This window comes from Canis lupus, chromosome 1 (assembly GCF_011100685.1).
Source record: "Canis lupus familiaris isolate Mischka breed German Shepherd chromosome 1, alternate assembly UU_Cfam_GSD_1.0, whole genome shotgun sequence".
Taxonomy (NCBI): Eukaryota; Metazoa; Chordata; class Mammalia; order Carnivora; family Canidae; genus Canis; species Canis lupus.
Window position 1 is genome coordinate 82,338,836 of NC_049222.1, and position 21,757 is coordinate 82,360,592.

A 21,757-nucleotide genomic window follows, 5' to 3' on the forward strand; every position below is an offset into this window, starting at 1 on the left:
CTGGGCCTAGGCTAGAATCCCCAGGGGTACAAATTAGCCAGCTATAAATTTATGAAGTTAAGTGAAGGAGGCTGGGAGAAGAAGGAAGGCGAAGGGGGGTGGTTAAAGTTGTTTGGTGATGAGGGGCAGGGAGTTGTAATTACATTCAGAGAGTTTATATCATACTTTCAAGTCATGTTGTTTGGCTGAAGATCATTATCTCAATATATATTTGAAAAAATACATGTGTTTTTTTTTAATTTGGCAATATCACAGATGACTCATCTGCAGTATTGATCCTGTTATCAGTCCTTTTATTGATAGACTCTTAACCTCCTTCAAGATTTACTTTTTTCTGTTTCTCAGGCCACAACCTGATTGTTTAAAACTTGTTTCTGACTCTGACATCAGTAGTTCCATGCCAACAACAACTTCATAGATTCATTTGTAAAATACCTAGTAGGTCACTAAGTAATATTTCCCTTTGTTCTGTAGAAAAAATAGTAAGCTGCTTTTTGGGAATCGTCATGAAAAGTGTAATTTTTTTATAGAGCCTCTGAGCAATATTGCAGTTGAGTAGGCTTTCTAGTCAGGCCTAAATAGAGAAGTTAAAACAAAGGGTAAAAAGTGGGGGAAGTACACATATGTGCCATCTCTGACATACTATAAAGAAGTTAATTTAGATTACTTAGTTATCATTATTGGACAGCTTTGCTGTGGAACTTTCTAGAAGCTATTGCTTCTTTGGCGTTTCCAAAGTATTTTACAAGGAATTCAGCCTTCTATAAAGGAATTTTAAGTAACTATTGAGTTACACCAGGAAAGAAAACAATATGTCTTCTAGAGAGGTGACCATGTACACTTTTTAATAGCAATGATTTATAATTTTAGAGCAATAACATAATCACATCCCTTTCCATGGGGGGAGGAAAAATGTTACCACTTTCATTTGCTAAACTATAGAATATAATGCAGAGAGAACATATCTTGTCACCCAAAATATGGCAGGAAAAAATAAATCATTACCAAATTGTGTGTTCTACATCAAGGACATATGAAAAAGTCACTATGCCTCTCAAATTAAGAACATCTTAGGATGCGCCTGGGTGGCTCGGTTGGTCTAACTCTTGATTTTTGCTCAGGTCACGGATCTCAGGGTCATGGAATTGAGCCCCGTGTTCAGCTCCGTGCTCAGTGTGGAATCTGCTTGAGATTCTCTCTTTCCCTCCCCTCTGCTCATCCCCCGACTGGTGCATTCTCTCCACCCCTCCCTCAAAATAGATAAATAAAATCTTAAAAAAAAAAAGAGAACACCTTATTTAAGGAAATGACATAGACTACAGTAGTTCTCCTTTATCATGGTTTTATTTTCCATGGTTTCTATTACCCACAGTCAACTGTGGTCTGGAAGCAGATGATCCTCCTCTCACAATTGTCAGAATGTCAATAGTAGCCTAATGCTATGTCACAGTGCCTGTGTCATTCACCTCACTTCATTTCATCACCTAGGCATTTCATCATCTCACATCATCACAAGAAGGATGAGCACGGTATAAGAAGATATTTTGAGAGAGAAAGAAAGACTACATTTATATATATTTTATTACAGTATGTTGCTATAATTGTTCTATTTTATTATTAGTTATTATTGTTAACTTCTTACTATGCCTAGCTTATAAATTTTATATAGGTATGTATGTATAGGGAAAAACAGAGTATATCTGGGGTTCAATATTATCAGCAGTTTTGTCATCCGCTTGGGGTCTTGGAACGTATCTCCTGCAGATAAAGGTGGACTACTATACTATGGATTTTCCCTTTGGACCAAAATAATCTTTTACTAAAAAACTATGACCCAAGGTCACCTGAATGACTCAGTCAGTTAAACATCTGCCTTTAGCTCAGGTCATGATCTCGAGGTCCAGGTATAGAGTTCCATGTCTGGCTCTCTAGTCAGTGGAGAATCTGCTTCTCCCTCTCCCTCTGTGCTCTCCCTCTCTCTTCTCTCTCTCAAATAAATAAGTAAAATCTTAAAAAATTATGATTCAGAGACACAATTCATATCAAGTTAGGCTGTAATAATCTTAATAAGACCACATTTTTGTTGGAAGAGGTCATGTAGAGGACATGACTATTGGCTGACTCATGAGTTAGACCCAGGTGATTGGAAGCTCCTTGCCCTCTACCCTGTCCTTGGAATGCACACTCTGTCCACCATTCCCACAGTGGGAGTTGTTCCAAGGACACAGCCTTGAGAGAGTAATGTGATATTGAGACCACATGTGACTATCTAAATTTTAAAGATTCTGGCAGTTGGGTGTGAAGATCCATCCATCTTTCACATGCCCAAGACAAGCCTTGCAAGTTTCCTTGTTTATTAAACTACCACCTACCCATATGGAGAGTTCTCCCTCTTTTGTCTCTTCCCATCCTCTGCATGTGGAAGCCACTTGCACATGTCACCTTGGGAAGCTCCTAAGGTTGTGAATTCACAACCCACAATTTTCTGTGCCTGATGATGCACTAGAATTTGAGCATTTCTGGATATTAAACATGTTCTGCAATTTTGTGTCCCCATGTAAAACTTCATGATAAATTTATGAATTTCTGCAATTGTGTATGCATATAGCTAAGGCATTCTTTTGAAAGAAGATTGGAAGATGTCCTTTTTATATTGATCTGTTGCACGTTAAATGGTGATGTTTTGTTTGAATTTGTTTCAGAATCGAAGCAAACGCCTGGAGAAGGTCCATGTGGTTATTGGACATAAATCGTGTGACTTGGATTCTCTCATTTCTGCCTTCACATACGCTTACTTTCTAGACAAGGTGAGGGGAAAGAAGGTGATGCTTTTTCTATTTGAATTATGATGTAACTCACAAGAACAAATATTTTCTGTAAAAACGAGGAACCTATACACTTAAAACCTATTCACTTTTCATGTTCTTGATTTACTGTTGCAGAGAATAATGTATTATAATCCATTAAACAACAAATATTTATTGGTCACCTACTGTACGCTAGACATTTTCTAGTTATTTCTTATCTATTTTCTTTGTGAAACATTATTTCAGTAAGATCAATGCTTTCAAATAAAAAAAATTAAGAATATATGATAGATAGTTGTTTACTTCTATGGGAATTCAGAGAACTAACAAAAATAAGGATCAGAATTTCTTATTTTCCTTTATCATCCTTGTTGGTTAGTCTTGCCGTTGGGAGTAGAAAAATATGTGTGTGAGCATTGCATGAAATACAGAGCATATTGGCTAGAATTCTCAGCAATAGAGGTATTACATGTCACATCTCTATTCTGTTCTTGCCTTTTAGCCCTGACTTTGTACAGCAAGGTCATTCTCAGTTAGTGATAATCTCCCTTGAATGAGAATCTTTGTACTCTATGAAGCCTATAACATCCCTACAGGGGTGGAAAGACCTTTTAATAAATTGTTTTAAAATCTCCATTTCATAAAATTCACCAGCCCATGATAATGCGTCACCTCAAAATCTAAAAAAGCACAATATGAGTGTCTTGGTGCTATTCCCAATTTCACAGAATTTTTAATTTTCCGGAGTCTGATTTATTTTATTCCAATTTTGTTTGGATCCTTGGCTCTGAGAGTATGCATAGCTGATCTAGAGTGATTTATATTCACATGAAACCCAATCTTCCAGAATGAGTTGTGGGTGGCAAGGATGGCTTAGGGCAGTAGCTGACAAAAATGCCAGGTAAAATATTCTGATATCCACATATGGGCTGTATATCAAATTTATCTTAAAATTTGTTGAACTTTGCAAGGGAGATTAATTGGTATAAGGAGACAAATGTGCCTGTGTCGACATGCATATTTTAAATGCTTAATCCAATTAGCTTGACTTCTTGACTCCTAGGGGAAAAAAAAAAAAAAAACTGTTGCATCTCAAGAACACAGAATTAAGGGAACCAGACTTGTTTTTAGACCTATAGTGGCATGGACTCTTAAGAAAATTATATAATAACACCATCCACAACCAACTTCAGTGTCTTCAATAAATATAACATGTGACCAAAGGAGTGGGAAAGTAGTTGTGATAGATAAAATGGATAAAGAGATGTGTGATCTCTTCTCTCCTTCCAAGGCTCTCCATTCAGCATAGGGACAAACATGGAATTACCGAAGGGAAGGGTCACTTACTGGAATTTGTTATATTTCTGGGCCTCCCTCTTAGTTTACCAGGTGCTGCCCTCTACCAGAGGTCTGCATTCCATTTTAATTTTTTTTCTGAGAATGGGGCGACTGTCTCTGAGAAAATTAACACATATAATAAAGGCAGAGCTTTGCAACTTCACATGTATGACTCCATTTAAATACTTTTCACTCTGGTAGGTAAGCCCCATTCTACAGACGGGTTAAACTGAGTTTCCAAAAGGAAAATGCTTTCTCCAAGTCACACAGCAGAGGCTGTGGCTAGAACCTAGTTCCAATCCTAACCTCAGAACAGGTCCTACCCCAGGAGAGCTTCAGGTCACATGCACTTGACTCAAGTTTCAATATCGGGAGTTAGATGTAACTTAGTCAATGAATTAGGAAAAAATAATTGCCATACATAAATTTCTAATTGTTATTGCACAATTGTGATTCAGGATTAGCCTGATAGGTAAGAGAAAAGACACTTTGTTGGAATGGCTTTGCCTTTTGTATACTAGAGCAGAGGGTGATTTGTTTACTTTACTTGACAAATAAGTATTAAAAGCCTACTATGCACCAGACAGTTCTATGCACTAAGAATCCTACCTGAATCAAAAAGACAAAAATCCTTTCCTTCTTTTTTTTTTTCACAAAAATATTTTATTTACTTATTTGGGAGAGAGAGAGAGAAAGAGAGAAAGCATGAGCAGGGAGGGGGGGGGAAGAGGCAGAGGGAGAAGCAGACTCCCCTCTGAGCAGGGAGCCTGACTCGGCTTGATCCCAGGACTCTGGGATCATGACCTGAGCTGAAGGAAGATGCTTAACATAGAACCACTCAGGTGCCCCAAATCCCTGGCTTCTTAAGGCAAGGAAGTGAGATAGATGACCAAGATATTAAAATTGTGGAATAAGCACTATGCTTTGACAGAGCTAGTGATGATGTAAGGACAGTGTCTGTTCACTTTATGCAAAAATTTGCTGTTACCAAACCCTACCTTCTCTCAGTGATATTTGGGGCTTATTATGTTTCACTCAGTGATTTTTAAAAGCACCTTTTAAAAAAAATTCTTATAGACGAATAAGTATATTCTTGTGAATCTGAAATTCTTCAACTCCTACCTCTTTCCGGTTTATCCTCCTTACCACAATTTTTTAATAACAGGTTTGTTAATAATAATGATTTTTTAAAAATAAGAAATTAATAGAGATCACAATCTGGTAGTTTTTGGCCAAATCTGGCCCATAAATGAGTTTTTGTTAGCATGCATAGTATGTTCAACTTAAAAAAATAAATGGTAATAAACATCAGGGGTAACAGCCTCAAATCTAGATTTCCAGCTTTCCTTGAGTAATTGAAAGATTCACCTATTCTGGAACTGAAATTTTCATGTCTAAACCATCGGCTGGAGCTGAATGGCAGACATCCCATGTAGATGGGAAAAATAGGCCCTTCTGTGTCACTGCAGTCCTCACCTGCTGCAATCATTCTAATTTTCTGCCAATTCTATAAAGACATGAATGTGTATCCCCTGAAGAGGAGAATGTGTGTGTATTTTTTTTTTATTGTGGAAGCATTGAAATGAGACGAAATATATTTCAAATAAGGCATGGGAAGTTTCATGTAGAGTAGTAACCAGAGGTTAAAAAAATATTAGGGGTCATTTACCTGTAGCTCTGCTAATTAGGTTCAGGACAAGCTGATTCTGCATGTCATATGGGTTAGTGAGGCCAAAAGACTTTTGTTCCTTTTACATTGCCCTTGGGCTTGAAACAAATGGAATTGTGCTCCTTCTGCTGTCAGTAATTTCAGTCCACTTTTTTCTTGATAGGTCAGCCCACCCGGAGTTCTCTGTTTGCCAGTACTGAACATACCAAGAACTGAATTCAATTACTTCGCCGAGACACGGTTTATTTTAGAAGAGCTAAATATCTCTGAATCATTCCACATATTCCGAGATGAAATTAATCTGCATCAGCTAAATGATGAAGGGAAGTTATCTATAACACTTGTTGGCAGCAATGTGCTGGCAAGGTAAGGCTCTGAAGGGAGCTTTGATCCTTTAATCAAAGGCTCTTCAGGGAAAAGTATCACCTTGTTCAGGATTTTTGTGGTTTAGGGAGATGCATTAAAGACAGAGGACACCTGAGGAAAAATAATATTTCTTTTTCTTCTCTTACTGCGAAATTTGGGCTTTGCCAGTCCTCTATTTTGACTTTTATATTTCAAATATGACATTTTGAGTGGAAAGATTTTGTAGACAGTGACCAAAATTATAATTTTGAACCATTTCAAACAGCTTATTATAGCAACACAACAGTCCTATGTATTGATGCTGTAAATATGTAATGAAAACTGAAATTAAAAACCAAATAAAACTAAAAGGTTCTGAAGAAAGAAGTCTCAGTGTTAAAATGAAAAATCATAGAGATCAGTTGTGAAAGTCACCTGTATCATTGGCTCATTCATTCATAGCAATTTATACCATAAGAGCAGGATGGATTTTTAAAGTTCAGGTAGCTCAGATTCGTTATTTTATGGACAAGAAGTCTGTTGCAAATAACTTGTCCAAGGTACCACATGCAGTTTGGATTAAACTTGAATCTTCTGCCTCCTTCAGTAAGTATGTAGGAGTTGCTAACTGGTGCAAGAATCTAGGTTTACATAAAGAGGAATGAGACAAAATATCTGCCTTCAAGGACTTTCTAGCCCCTCACAAACTGCTCTTTTGATAAACTCTGTGGTGCTAAAGAATGAAGAGTCACCAGTTAAACGCCTCTAGTTTGAGACAATAATTTTTTTTGTACACTTTGCCAATTTGTTAATGGTTTAGGTCATTAACCAATGGATACTGATGTTACTACACATGAAAGAAAAACTTGTACAGTTATCTAATCGTTTTATTTAACCCTTTTTAGAAAGCATATTCAGGTATGAATACATGATAATGCCAATCATGCAGTTCATTTGTCATAAAGAGCTTTGAAAATAGTCTGCTTGCGTGGGGCTGTTTTCATCCCCATGCTGTTTGATAAATAAATTCTTTTGAATATGTATTAATCAATTGTTGACAACTGGCTGAGAGTTACTGGGAGTTAATTTGACCGACTTCAATTATCAGTGCTCAGGATCATTACCTGCTTGACTAAATTTATGTGTTAACTCTTTCAAACCAACCAATGCAAGTAGTGCAGGAAGTCAAAGGCATGAACTATGAAATGTGTGTATTGGTCAGAATCTTTGGAAGAGTTTTGTTCCCAGTTAAATTGGAAAACCTTAGCTGGTTTTAGGACTGACTCTATGAACTCTAGCTTTAGGACTGTTTATGAAACAGAATGCTTTCCAAAAATAAATTGAGATCTTTATTTCCTTCATTGCCATGATTTGTTTCTGTCAGTTGGAAAGACCAACGTCAGTCTTTTTTTTTTTCCAACATCAGTCTTATTCACATCTTTCTGCCTCTCATAAAACCAACTTATCTGAAGTATGAAGGGTGATCGTGAAAGGAAATGAGCCCGTAGTAGTTTTTCTCCAGTGGTGGGACTGAGTGCACACTCTGGAACTGGATGATCAGAGTTTAGACACAGGCTGGTCTGCTTACAAGCTTTGTGACCTTAGACAAATTTCTTAGCCTCTTTGTGCCTCTGTTTCCCCATTTTTAAGATGGAAGTTTTACTAGAACCCATTTTGTAGGGTCATTTTATAGTATAAGATGTGGTGATATTCCATCTGGCCTGAAAATAGTGTCTGGCCTGTAGTGGAAGCTCAACAAATGTTAGCTATTATTATTGTTATTATTATTATTGTCCAATGGCAAAACAAGAGATAGAAGTGCTGAGGTGTGAGGGGCTACCTACTAAGATTTTTGGGGAGTAAATTTGCTGAAATGGGATGTGAAGATGCATAGAATAAGGGTCTTCTCTTCTGAGTCATGTGAGCTTACTCAGATTTTTGGCTGTTGAGAGGAAGTCATTTGTGCGGGGGTAGAGATTAGACACTTCTAGAAAGTAAGAAAATGTGCCATATCTCTTTGTCTTCCTCTCTTCCATTTGCTTTACAGTGAGGACAACAGTTTAGAATCAGCGGTTGTCAAAGTCATTAATCCAGTGGAGCAAAGCGATGGTGGGCTTGAGTTCGGAGAGTCTTCCTCTTCCCTTGTGGTGAAAGAGATTCTCCAGGAGGCTCCTGAGCTCATCACTGAGCAGCTGGCTCATCTCCTCAGAGGTGAGAGATGGCTCTTTCTATTAAATACTGGAAGGCTTAATGGAGTGTTTCTCGACTTGCTCATGCAGAATGAGTGTGATCCATTCTTGGGTTAACAACCCCTTTAAAGACCACGGGAAGCTTCATCAGAGAAGCAGGGAGTAAAGAGTTTGTTAAAGAGTAGCATTATACTGAATATTAAAAATGTGCATTTAAAAATAGGCATGAAGGATCTTTGCTGTTTCACTAGACAGGAGTTTTAAATGGAATTGCTGTACCTCTGTTGGGGAGCGAGGATAGCTCCTCTGGCCTTCCAGCAGCTTCCAGAGGTGATTCTTGTCCCACAGCAGTGTGACTCAGGGCCAGAATCCATGTTCTCATATTGAAATATCTCCTGCTACTTGTATATGTTTGGCTTGTGGAACACTGCTTGGATGGCAAAATAAACACTTGTCATGTTGATGATTTTGTGTCTGGGCTTTTATAGTCACCTATCACCTCGTTGGCCCCACTCTAGTAACAATCTCCCATCCTGACTCAGCCCTGGGTTCCCAGCACATTGCTATCAATTACCCTTTGAATATTTTTCATTTCCATCCATGGAACCTACCACTTCCAAAAGGGGTTTCTAACCTGGAAATTGTTAGTTGACTTTGGTGGCACAAAATTATCACAAAAATTCAGTATCGTCTCACGTAGGATGGCTCTGGGTGTTGTATAAAGCTTTTCTTTCTTTCTTTCTTTCTTTCTTTCTTTCTTTCTTTCTTTCTTTCTTTCTTTCTCTTTCTTCTTTCTTCCATCTTGAACATGGTATATGTGAGTTTTTCTCAGAAGTATTTAACACAAGAAAGTAAAAACAAAAAGCAGTGATTAACAGACTGAAAGAATTTTTTTTAAAAAGAAGACCAAGAGTATGTTGACACCACTCGTCTGAGGACACTTTCCTTTGCTCCCTCTGTCTCTTACACAATGCAGAGAGGAAAATATCCAAAAGTTATGTAGTTCTTGTGACTATTTCAGAACCAGTGACCCCAGTAAACCTGTTTTAAGTATTTTTCTGGCAATGGACATCTGTAAAAATGCTCTGTGGGAAACTGTGCCCTTGACTAAACTAAGTAAATATGAACATTTATCTCTATGACAGAGCAGAAGGAAAATAAAGGTAATTGGGGATCTCAGCCAAGAGGGAAACTGTTGGGCACTGCAAATGTGCAGTGCAGGCAAACACTAGAGAGCATTTTGTTTAAATTTCTCACAAACTAAGAAGCTTGGTTTATTGTTAAAAAAAGACACGTATTATTTAGTAGGAAAGAAAGGTAGTCCATAAATTGCTCATCATCCTGCTTTTCCATGAATAGTAAAATCAGATCAAACCGTGATACATTGGTACAAAGGTATGATTTTGTTGTTGATGATTATGATGATAATGGTGATATTCAGGTTTAGGGAATTAGAAAGGATGCAGACCCTTTTATGAGTTATGTTGGCTTTGGTTAGCAGAGATACCAAGAACCTTGTTTTTTCTTATCATTGGAGTTTTTCATAAGGTTGGGCTTGAAGTGGCATCCTATAGGAAGTTGGCAGAATCAGGACACCACTTCTTTGCTGCTCGCACATTGGGATGTAAGAGGACGAAGTGCTTCTGCATGCAAAGACTGCAGATACAGAAACTGTCATGAGAGAGAGTGCAGAGTCACTAAGCCTGGAAGGTGGCTTAGTAGAGTAGAAAGAAGTCTCTGGAGACCCTTGGCCAAAGTATGCATGTGTGCATGCGTATGTGTGTATACATACGTGGAGGGGTGGTGCACATCACTGAACAGTTTTGCCAAGAAGAAATTAAAGGATGGGGATCCAGGAAATTTGCCTTTAAAGAAGAAACTCAGGGCACCTGGGTGGATCAGTGGTTTAGCATCTCCCTTTTGGCTCAGGTTGTGATCCTGGGGTCCTGGGGTCCTGGGGTCCTGGGATTGAATCCCATATCCCGCTCCTATGGGGAGTCTGCTTCTCTCTCTGCCTATGTCTCTGCCTCTCTCTGTGTCTCTCATGAATGAATAAATAAAATCTTAAAAGAGAGAGAGAGAGAAGACCCAGAAGTTCAGAATAAGAAGGACAACAGGTCAGTTTTTTAAATCTTTAGTAGGTATCAGAAAGGAATCAAGTTGAATTTTGCAATATTCACTAAACTCAAAGTCCTATTTCCGTTTTCTGATCATGTACTAACACAAAACCTATGGGGGAAGGCTTTTGATGCACCTATAAATAATTTTAACCTTCTTTGTTTTCATAACATATATAGTTACCTGTCCAAAGAGTTTTCTGTATAAACAGCTATGATGTTATTTCATATTTTGGGGAGCTCAAAATAATCATTGATATGACACGCATTTCTAGAATGTGTTTATGCATTTTTCTAGATCTTGAAGGAATGTAAAATTTCTATGCACACCTTTGCCACAAAGAGTTTTGAGAAATGTCTGTTTCCTGATGTCGTGAGACTGAATATTTATGGCTGAGACAGAAGAATCTTTAAAAGTATCCTAATTAGCTTCTTTGGAGGATATATTATTATAAATTTTGTACCAAAATCCCCTCCCCCCCAAATTTACTATGAACAAAGTACTTAATCAATTTGATTGTTCTTTGCCTTTCATTCCCATGGGCAAATCCTAGAACACATCATGCTGGGGCACACTAGTGTGCTGTAAATGGATTTCAAGTGGGCCATTGATCCCCTCAGTCCCTGGAGAGGACCTGCAGTATGCTCCTTAGCCTGCTATGCTGGGGGGGAAATGGTAATTTTCGTTGTGTTTCTTAATGTGCAAGAGTTTGGGGCTACTCTTCCTTAGTCTTGCTTGGTCAGCTCCTTCTTCTCTACTCAACTTCTAAGCACTCTAGTGCAGTCGAACTTCATCCTGGGACAATTTTTTTTTCCTTATACGATTCTTTTTTTAAAAGTTTTTATTTAAATTCCAATTAGTTACCATATAGCGTAATATTAGTTTCAGGTGTACCATATCGTGATTCACCCCTTCCATACAACCCGGTGCTCATCACGACAGATGCACTGCCGAATCCCCATTGCCTACTTCCCCCATTGCTCATTCCCCTACCCCCGGTAACTATCAGTTTTTTCTCTGTAGTTAGGAGTCTGTTTCTTGTCTACACACTATCCTTAAGTGACTTCATTTCGTTCTGAGATTTTAGACCTCTCTTTATCATCCCTGGTTTGTCTGCAGTGCCCATGTGACATCTTCACATGCATGGCTCGCCTTAGCCTGGCTGGAATGGACCCCCTTTAGTACCCTGTACCTCCAAAGCTGCTTTTGTCTCAGCTTTCCCCTGTCAGTAGAAGGCACTGCCAGCCACCACCCTTTACCCCAGCCACAGTCTAAGATAGTTGATCCTTTCTATTTCATTTCCTCCCATATTGATCTGTCATCCAGTCCTGCTGACTCTCCATCTACAACTTAACCAGAATCTGTCCATTCTCCCTTGATCACTGCAGGTGATGCAGTTGGAGCTGCCATTCTCCCTCTCTTCCACTAATGCAGTGGTTGTCTGAGTGTTGCCCTCTCTCCTTCATAAAATCTATTGTTTATGAAGTAGTCAGAATGGCTATTTAAAAGTACAAACCAGTTGTGTCAATCTCCTGCTTAAAACCCATCACACTCAAAATCCAAGCATCATCCCTGAGCCCCCAGTCTACGATATGACCCCTCCCCTGCCTGCCCTGACATCACGTATTCCCTCCTATCTTTTCCCTTTGAGTGTTCCAGGGAAAGGGGCCCTTTGGTCTTTCAAACATGCCAGACTCCACTCTTGAGGAGCTATGTAAGTTGTCCCTTCCTTCTGGAATGCTTATTCCTCTCTATCTACTCATCTTTCAGTCTATCACAACTTTTTTCCTCCCTTTTGCTCCTTCACTCCAGAATACAAGCTTCATGAGGAAGCTTTGTTTTGTTCACTGCTCCACCGATGTGTCTCTGATGCCTGGATCAGAGCCTGCCACATAGTAGACTCTCAATAAATACACCCATAAAATGGATTATGCACGATAATGCAAATACTTTCTACTCTTATGATTGTATTGATTTAGTTCTGTGAAATGATAATATCCATTTCATTCTTGCCCATCTCTCCAGTGTTTTTTTTTTTAAAGAATTTATTCACTTATTCATGAGAGACACAGAGAGGCAGAGACATAGGCAGAGGGAGAAGCAGGCTGTCTGTGGGGAGTCTGATGCAGGAAGCCCAACATGGGACTTGATCCCAGGACCCCGGGATCAGGACCTGAGCCAAAGGCAGATGCCCAACCACTGAGCCATCCAGGTGCCCCCACCCCTAGTTCTTAATGTCCAGAATTTGGATTTTGTCCTTTCCAATAATAAACCCTCTTCTTATTTTTTCTCTTTTAGCTTTAAAGAAATCCTATTAGAATTTGTTCTGTTATTTTAAAAGCCTTTGTATTTTCATCTTTTGGTTATTTATGTGTATTTATGTGTATATTATTTATATATATACTTTTTAAAAAGGTTTTATTTATTTATTTGGAGAGAAAGAGAAAGAACTCAAGCAAGAGCGGGAGAGGGGGAGAGGGTGAAGCAGACTCCCCACTTAATAGAAAGATGGAGGTGGGACTCTATCCCAGGACCCTGAGATCCTGACCTGAGCTGAAGGCAGATGCTTAACTGACTGAGCTACCCAGGCATCCCTGTATATATAATTTTAACCCTTTAATGGAGTATAATACACAGAAAAGAAAAGAAAACATAAATATAAAGCTCAGTGAATTATCACAAAAGGGACATCCTTTTAACAATTACTGAGGTAAAGAAATAGAACAAGAAGACTTCATTGTGCCCCTTCTCATCACTACTCAGTTTCTCCTTAATGAAAGATAACCAGTCTGATTTTTATGGCACATTTCCTTGCTTTCCTTTATAGTTTCACTACCCATGCCACGAATTGGTTTTGCCTGTTTTGCATATTATGTAAATGGAATCATATAGTTATACTCTCGTTGTTATTAGAAGTCTATATTTATATTAAATACAGTATTGGGGCACCTGGGTACCTCAGTTGGTTGAGCATCTGACTCTTTATTTTGGCTCAGATCAGGCTCTCAGGATTTTGACATCGAACCCTGCGATGTGCTCTGTGCTCAGTGTGAAGTCTGCTTGAGATGCTCTCTTTCTCTCTCCTCCTCTGCCCCTCTCCTCCAGACATGTGTGTGCTCTCTCTAAATAAATGAAATCAATCAATCAATAAATGTAGTATCTATTTGCATAAGTCAGTCATCAATTATATATCTAGTATTCATGTCCTTTCTTCTTGCATAGAGTATTTGAAATGGCTTACAAAAATGCATGCAAATATAATAAAACAGGGGGAAAAAGTCGGCATCAGGAAAAACAAAAATGTGCCAAGGAAGGGATAAGATCAAGATAGAGTAAGAACCTGAGAAGTAATAGTATTCAATCTAAAACTTGGCATGTGAGCCTCCTGGAGCCACTGAAAAAATAGAAACCAAACTAACTGTAATATTTATATCATTTCTAAAACAAATACATATATCAGTTCCTCATTTTCAAAAGAAATCTAAGTCTAATGTCGTTTTCCCTTGTATCAATCTTCTGGAAAATTCCCATAATAATGTCATAGACACCCTCCCACATTAGTAGCAGTTGATGTGGGAACTGAGTGCAGAGTGTCAGATACTTCCCACTCCCCAATAAGTGGGATGTTGTTTTAATCAACTTCACTCTTTGTCTAGAAACCTGATTTTCTGTTCTAAATTTCTTTTCTCTACATGTTGCTGTTTTTCTCTCAATACAGGAAACAAATATTTAAAGTTGTTTTAATCAACTTCACTCTTAGTCTAGAAACCTGATTTTCTGTTCTAAATTTCTTTTCTCTACATGTTGCTGTTTTTCTCTCAATACAGGAAACAAATATTTAAATTCAATTATGTTGGAATCTTTTGTAGTCTTATATTTAAAGCTGTAGGTGTATATGTTAGTGTTTGCCGTGTGGGGGAATATCATATTCAAATACTGAGGTAGACCTGGTTATTACAGATATCGTCAAAAGATCATTTATATACCAATTAGAAGTAGGCATCGTGTTGCCAGGGTAGAAATAACCTGCTGTGTTTCTCTAATGATCTCCCTTGTCACTGTACCCTCTGGGCCCTGGCAGGACAGTTACGGGTAAATGTCAACAGGTGATTCACTCATGGCCGATGTGTGTTCAGACTTTGCAGGGGATTTAATGAAGTCCACATAATTTGCATTTCCTTAAATTAATATGTCTTACAAAAGCTAGGTCTTGCTGTGGTCTTTTAATAAGATGTACCTCAAACTTAGAAATTTCAAGATACAGATCATTAGCATCACTTTCAACTGGAAGACGCAGATTGACTTCCATAGATTACTTTCTAATTATTTGTGAGAAGTTGTTTGTCTAAGGAGAGAATGTGTTCGTTCCGATGGGATGGAAAATGACCCTGAGTTTTGGAAATGCCATTTTATTTCTCTCCCCTTCCCCATGTCTGTTTTCCCTGTTGTGGCTCGTTCTTTGGGACTCGATCCCGGGACTTCAGGACCACGCCCCGGGCCGAAGGCAGGCGCTAAACCACTGAGCCACCCAGGGATCCCCCTTTTTTTTCTTTCTCCTCTTCCACCTTTCCTTTTTCATTTCTTCCTGCTCTTCCTTTTTCCCCCAGCTTCCTACTCTCCGCTTCTATGATCTTTTTGTTATCATTTTCAGACAAGCTGCAACCTGCACCTATTTAAAAGTCACTGGATACACTCAGAGTGGCCTGAAGTTGGTGTTTGGTTTTGCCTTGAGTTTTTGCCAAAAGCAAACGATTATGAACCCACTAGAATCCTCAACCTGTGTTCTTTAATTTCCCCAGAGGTGTGCACGAGAAGACTATTGCCAAATTTAAGGTCCATTAAATCGCTGAATCATCGCATTGGGGATTTACGCGCAGGCGTGTGCCTGTGTGTGTGTGTGTGTTTGTGCGTGCGTGTTTCTGGGAACCAGCTGGCCATGATGAGATTGCAGCCACTGATTACCAGTCGGGTTTCCATTAAGACTACACTCCCCTGAAAGGCCTGTCACGTTTATTTGTATAAGGCCTTGACAGAGCCACAATATGAATAGTGAAACAAATGAGGGCGATTGTTCATCGCTCAGGACACAGAAAACCCATGCCCGAGGTTTTTAAGAAACACACTCCCTCCTTCCTATTGGCAGTTCCATCTGAACTTCAATAAAGAATAGTTGCTTGCTATTTTAGTAGCCTGGATTAACAGCTTCAAAAAAGATCCTTTTAAGGAGGTCAAATGAGAGAGGAACTGGTGCCAGATTTTTTTTTCTTCCTTCCTTTCTTTTTTTTTTCCCCTCTCCTGCCCAAAGAGGGAATCATCCTCTTCCAGTGAATCATCTGTCTCCCGAAATGGTTACAAAGTCCAAAGGGAATTTCTTCTGTCCTGTTTTACTGAGGAAGAGGGAAGATCTGCGTTGTGGGTAGAGGAAAGAGATTACTTACTATTTATTTATTTATTTATTTTGCTAGTTATAAAACCAGAACAATTCCTCAACCTCAGAGTTCTTATGCCGTGCCAAGATGAGCCTTATTCTTAAATTCAGACATTTTAAATATAGAAGATTATTAAGCACTTGAATAATACGCTTCTTTTTTGTCCCTTTTCAGGCAAAAATGTGAGCTGTTGTATTTTCTATCTTTTTTTCCCTCCTTCCTTCTCCTGCCCCCTCCATGATTCATGCTTTTATTTATGTATTTTTTGTTCCAGTATGAAAAAAAATCGATCCCAAGTGAAACAAGGAAAGAGGTTTAAATTCCTTCTTTTCTGCTAAGAATTTATCATGCAGAATATGCCTTTACTGTGGTGAATGTTTTCCCCAAACAACTTCTGACTTCATTAGATCATGTTTAATATTAATGTACTGCAATTGCTTTTGGCAAGAGGTCCTTCACTTTGCCATTCTTTTGAACAAAGAACATTGTGGTTGATTTTTTTTCTAATGGAATGAAATGTTTGTTACAATTTTATTATAATTGCTTTCTTTGTTGCTTCTTGTCAATCCCTCCTGGCCCGTGAATAACAGGGACACTGCTGGGTACATGTGTATAGATTTAAATATTTTTTTAGTTCTGCAGAATTTGCTGGAAGTCAAATCCACAAATCCTCAGATCCAAATCAACTCTTGCTCCAAAAACAAGTTTGATTTTGCTAAGAGTGCCTTTGGCTGCTATATATCCTGATACTGATATTTAACTAAGTATATAGATAAACGGGTCTTTAATGTGAAGTAGAAAAATAAACGGGTCTTTAATGTGAAGTAGAAAAATTTGCTTTAGATGAATCCATGAATAGGGTTGGGCCATAGCCATTCTTTTGCAGTAAAAACAACTCGGAGTATGGTGAGCATCTTTTGGAGTTATTTTTCCCCCACTTATATCAGTGTACCATCTTCTTTCTGTCAAGTCACAATCATAAATCAATGTCAGAAGTGTCTTTCATTGAATTATTCTGCAAGACTCTGGTTAGTGCAGTGTCTGTTAGATTAATTTCTGAATACTGCACTTCTATTTTATGTTTTTTAAAATTAAGATCCTCAAATCAAAGAAAATGGATTCTTGGTTTGACTATAAGCCAGGCACATTTTTTGTGAATTTTTTCCTAAAGATCTTACATTTTGATGCTATTACAGTTTTTTTATTTTAAAATTCAATTTTTAATTATGATTGCTTATAGAAATACAGGTTTTGTATTATTAAGCTTATATCAAGCACCCTTGCTAAATTTACCTACTATGTTGAGCTCATTTATAGGTTCTTTTGAGTTTTTTATATACACAAATCTATAGTCTATGAAAAATTACAATTTTTATATCTTCTTTTCCTTTCCTTTTCCTTTCCTTATACATTTTACTTCTTTTGCTTGCTTCATTGCTCTGGCTGGGGTTCACAGTACAGTGTTGAATAGAAATAGTAATAGCAGGCATCTCATCTCTGCCTCATTCCTGATTTGAGGTGGAAGTCTTTCAATACCTCACAGTTAAATACAAGGTTTGCTTTCTTTGTTTGGTTTTCATAAATGCCTTTCATCAAATTAAGGAAGTTGTGTTCTATTTCTACTTGGCTGAGATTTTATGTAATGATTCAATCTTGAATTTTATGAAGTAGTTTTATTACTTGACATCGCCTGAGATTATCATGATGATTTTTTCTTCTATTAATGTGGCAAATGATATTGATTGATTTTTGATTGTTAATTTGTCTTTTAATTCCTAGGATATCCCTACTTGGTGACTATATAATAACCTATAATATATTGCTAATTTTATTTGGAATTAGTTTTAAGGGTTTTGTTTTTGTTTTTGTTTTTTGCTATGTTTATAAAAGAGACTTGCCTTTACTTCTTTTTTCTTGCAATGTCCCTGTTGGATATTGGTATTGAGATTAGGCTAGGTTCAGAAAATAAGTTGGAAAGTGTTCTCTCTATTCTTTGGAAGAATTTGTGTTAAAAATTGATATATATCTTTAAAGTTTGAAACTATGGATATTAAATTTAATGGAATCATTTTTAATTAAGTAAATTCAGCTCCCAATGTAGGCCTCAAACTCATGACCCTGAGATCAAAAGTCACACACTCTCCTCTTTTAGCCAGCCAGGTGCCCCTAATGGATTCATTTTTAAGTAGCTACAAAACCATCCAGATTTTAAATTTCTGGCTTGCCAGTTTTGAGAAGTTGAGTTTTTTTCAGAAGTATTTTCAGCAGAATTTTATAATCTCTTACAGTTTGTTCTTAGTGTCATTAGAATCTGTAGTATGTCACCATTTCATTCCTCATTTTGATAAATTTTGCTTTGTTTCATTCTTTTTTTCTTTTTTAATAAAGATTTTATTTATTTATTCATGAGACACAGAGAGAGAGAGAGGCAGAGACACAGGCAGAGGGAGAAGCAGGCTCCATGTAGGGAGCCTGATGTGGGACTCGATCCCAGGTCTCCAGGATCACGCCCTGGGCCGAAGGCAAGCACTAAACCGCTGAGTCACCCAGGGATCCCCCTCATTCTTTTTTCTTAAGTGGTTTTCAAAATATTTATATTTTTATAGAAATTATAAAATTTATTATATAATTGTCATATTATGTATTATATAAATATGTAAGTTATATATTTATATATATATTTTTAAAATTTATATTTATTTATGATAGTCACACAGAGAGAGAGAGAGAGGCAGAGACACAGGCAGAGGGAGAAGCAGGCTCCATGCACCAGAAGCCCAGCGTGGGATTCGATCCCAGGTCTCCAGGATCGCGCCCTGGACCACAGGCAGGCGCCAAACCGCTGTGCCACCCAGGGATCCCGATATATTTATATATTTAATTATATCTTTTCTTCTACATTTTTTAGTTGAATATTTGCTGTTTTTTTTTAATATCTGATGCTTTTAAAGATATCTTTCCCCATAGCATAGCTCCAGTTGTGTTCCACAAGTTTAAATGTCATATTTTCATTATTATTCAATTAAAATACATTCTAATTATGTTGTGATTTCTTTTACCATGAGTTAGAAGTGCATTGTTTAATTTGCAAATTTTGAGAATTTTCTAGTTTTGTTCTATTACTATTTTCCAGATTATCATCCTGGTGGCTATAGAATATAATTCTGTGATTGCAGTCTTTTGAAATTTGTTAAGACTTGATTCTCCCCAAACGCTGCCACATCTAACACCCCCTCCTGCCTCTGTGGGTGAACAGAAGTGGAGCTGGGGAGACAAGGAGAGACTGGTGCCCTATCCACCCCATGCCTGTATCTAATATATAAATACAGAGATGTGTTAAAAAAAAAAAAAAGACTTGATTTATGCCTCAACAAATGGTTAGTTGAATTAATGTCTTATCTGTGCTAGACAAGAAAGTATAGTCCACCATTGTTGATGACAATGTTCAATATATGCCGGTTAGGTCAAGTTTGTTACTCATGTTGCTCAAATATTCTGTATCTTTTTTTTTTTTTTAAGATATATTTATTTATTTTAGAGATGGAGCAGGGCAGAGGGAGAGAGAAAATCAAGCAGACTCAGCATTGAGCATGGAGCCATAGGGAGATCAATCTGACTTGAACTGAAACCTAGTTGGATGCTTGACTGACTGTGTCACGAAGGTGGCTCTCAAATAATCTACATCTTTACAGATTTTTCTCCTACTGGTTCTTAGAGTTGCTGAGAAAGGACATCTTAAAATTTCCCACTGTGACTATGCATTTACCTTTCTTTATCCAGTTTTGTCACTTTTTGCTTTGCATATGAAGCTGTGTTATTTAGCACATATAAATTTGGGATTTACATTTAATAGTATTAAATATAATACTATATTATTCTGAGGATTGACTATTTAATAGTAAAAAAATCATCTTAATGTCAAGAAATTCTTTTTGCCTTATAGTCTACTTCATCTGATATTAGTATATTATACCAATGTTACAGTTTTTTCTACCTTTTACTTTCAACCTTTCAACATCCTTATGTGTAAGGTATGCTTTACAAACAGTATCTTGCTCTTACAACTTTTAAAATTCAGCTTGATAATTTTTCTTTTAATATAAGTATTTTGTCTTTTTTATATTGGCAAAAACATGTAACTTTAAATTTATCATGTTAACCATTTTTAATTGTACATTTTGTAATGTTAAGTATTTTCATACTGTTGTGCATTCAATCTCTAGAAGTTTTTCATCATGCAACACTGAAACTACACCCAAGAAACACTGATTATCTCCACACCTGATATAATTACACTTACATTTGGGTTTCAATTTGTTATTTTCCTGTTTGTTTTCAACTTGTCTCACATTCTCCCCGTTTCCTCATTTCTTTACTACTGTTATACCTTTTTTGCTACTACATTTCCCCACATAAGCTTGTGATATATGAATCATTTTAAAGACTTATTTTAGTAGTTACAGATTATAACATATAATCAAAATCTCATATAAATTGGTATTTTCACCATTTCCCTGCAATCCAAGAACTTTAGAACAATTTGCCTTGATGTGGTCCCTTCTGAAATTTGTTACTATTGGAATGTATTTTAATCACACATATATTTAAAACTCTGTAAGATTTTGCCATAGTTTGGGGGCTCCTGGGTGGCTCAGTTGGTTAAGCCTCTGACTCTTGGTTTCAGCTCAGGTCATGATTTCAGGGTTGTGAGATAGAGCTCCATGCTCAGTATAGAGTCTGCTTGAGATTCTCTCTCTCTCCCTCTGCCCCTCCCTTTCTAAAATAAATAGATAAATCCTTTAAAAAAGATATTGAAATTGTTTTATACAGTGAATGTTGATTTATTCATATCCACATATTCACATTCTCCAGTGTTTTTCTTTCCTTCCTGCATTTCTTTACTTCCACCTATCATAGTTTTATTCTGCTTTTACTATTGCTTTTAGTGTGGGTTTCCTCTTGACAAACAGTTTCAGTTTATTTCTCTGGAAATGTCTTCTTTTTTTGCCTTCATTTTTTATGTTCACCCAGGATAGAATTTTAGAACAGCACTTATTTTATATCCACACTTTGAAGATAATTCCATTCCTTGACTTTCATTATTTCTGATAAGGTCAGTTTTATTTTTGTTCCTTTGACAGTCAAACTCCTTTTTCTCTGATTGATTGAAGATTTTTATTCTCTACAGTTTTTAGCAGTTTTAGGGTCATGTGCCTAGAGGGCCTTTTCTTTGCATTTATCCTGATTTGGGTTCATAGTTTAACATGAATGGTAGAGTGATAGCTTTCATTAATTTTGAAAGGTGATTGGCCATTGCCTTTTCAAATATAATTTCAGTCCCATTTTCTTTCTTCCCCAAGGGAAACTCCTATTGCACGCATGTTAGACCTTTTTGCCATGCTCCTTGGATTTCTTATGCTTATCTCTATATTTTTCCTGTCTTTTTCTCTCCATACATCAGGATGGATATTTTCTTCTGACATATTTTGCAATTTACTAATCTTCTCCTCAGTATATTTAATCCATTATGAAACACATTTTTTGAGTCTTAAATTCAATTATTAAATTTACAGTTTAAAATTTTCTTTTGGGGATCCCTGAGTGGCTCAGCGGTTTAGCACCTGCCTTCAGCCCAGAACATGATCCTGGAGTCCCAGAATCGAGTCCCACATTGGGGTCCTGCATGGAGCCTGCTTCTCCCTCTGCCTGTGTCTCTGCCTCTCTCTCTCTCTCTCTCTGTCTCTCATAAATAAATAAATAAAATTTTTTAAAAATTAAAAAATAAAAATTTCTTTTGAATATTTTATTTATAGATTCTCTCTACTGCAATTTTCCATCTACTTTCTTTTTAATCTCCTCTGG

At 37.2% G+C, this 21,757-nt stretch overlaps 1 protein-coding gene across 9 annotated transcripts in view; it reads left to right on the forward strand.

The window, feature by feature from the left end:
- PRUNE2 (prune homolog 2 with BCH domain) overlaps positions 1–21,757 on the forward strand; it is a 256,556-nt gene that overhangs the window by 44,716 nt on the left and 190,083 nt on the right. For all 9 annotated transcript variants that reach the window (XM_038527051.1, XM_038527042.1, XM_038527046.1 and 6 more), the window contains exons 2-4: positions 2,703–2,807; positions 5,978–6,180; positions 8,207–8,370. In XM_038527051.1, the coding sequence (XP_038382979.1) occupies positions 2,703–2,807; positions 5,978–6,180; positions 8,207–8,370 (472 nt within the window). The remainder of the gene's footprint in view (positions 1–2,702; positions 2,808–5,977; positions 6,181–8,206; positions 8,371–21,757) is intronic.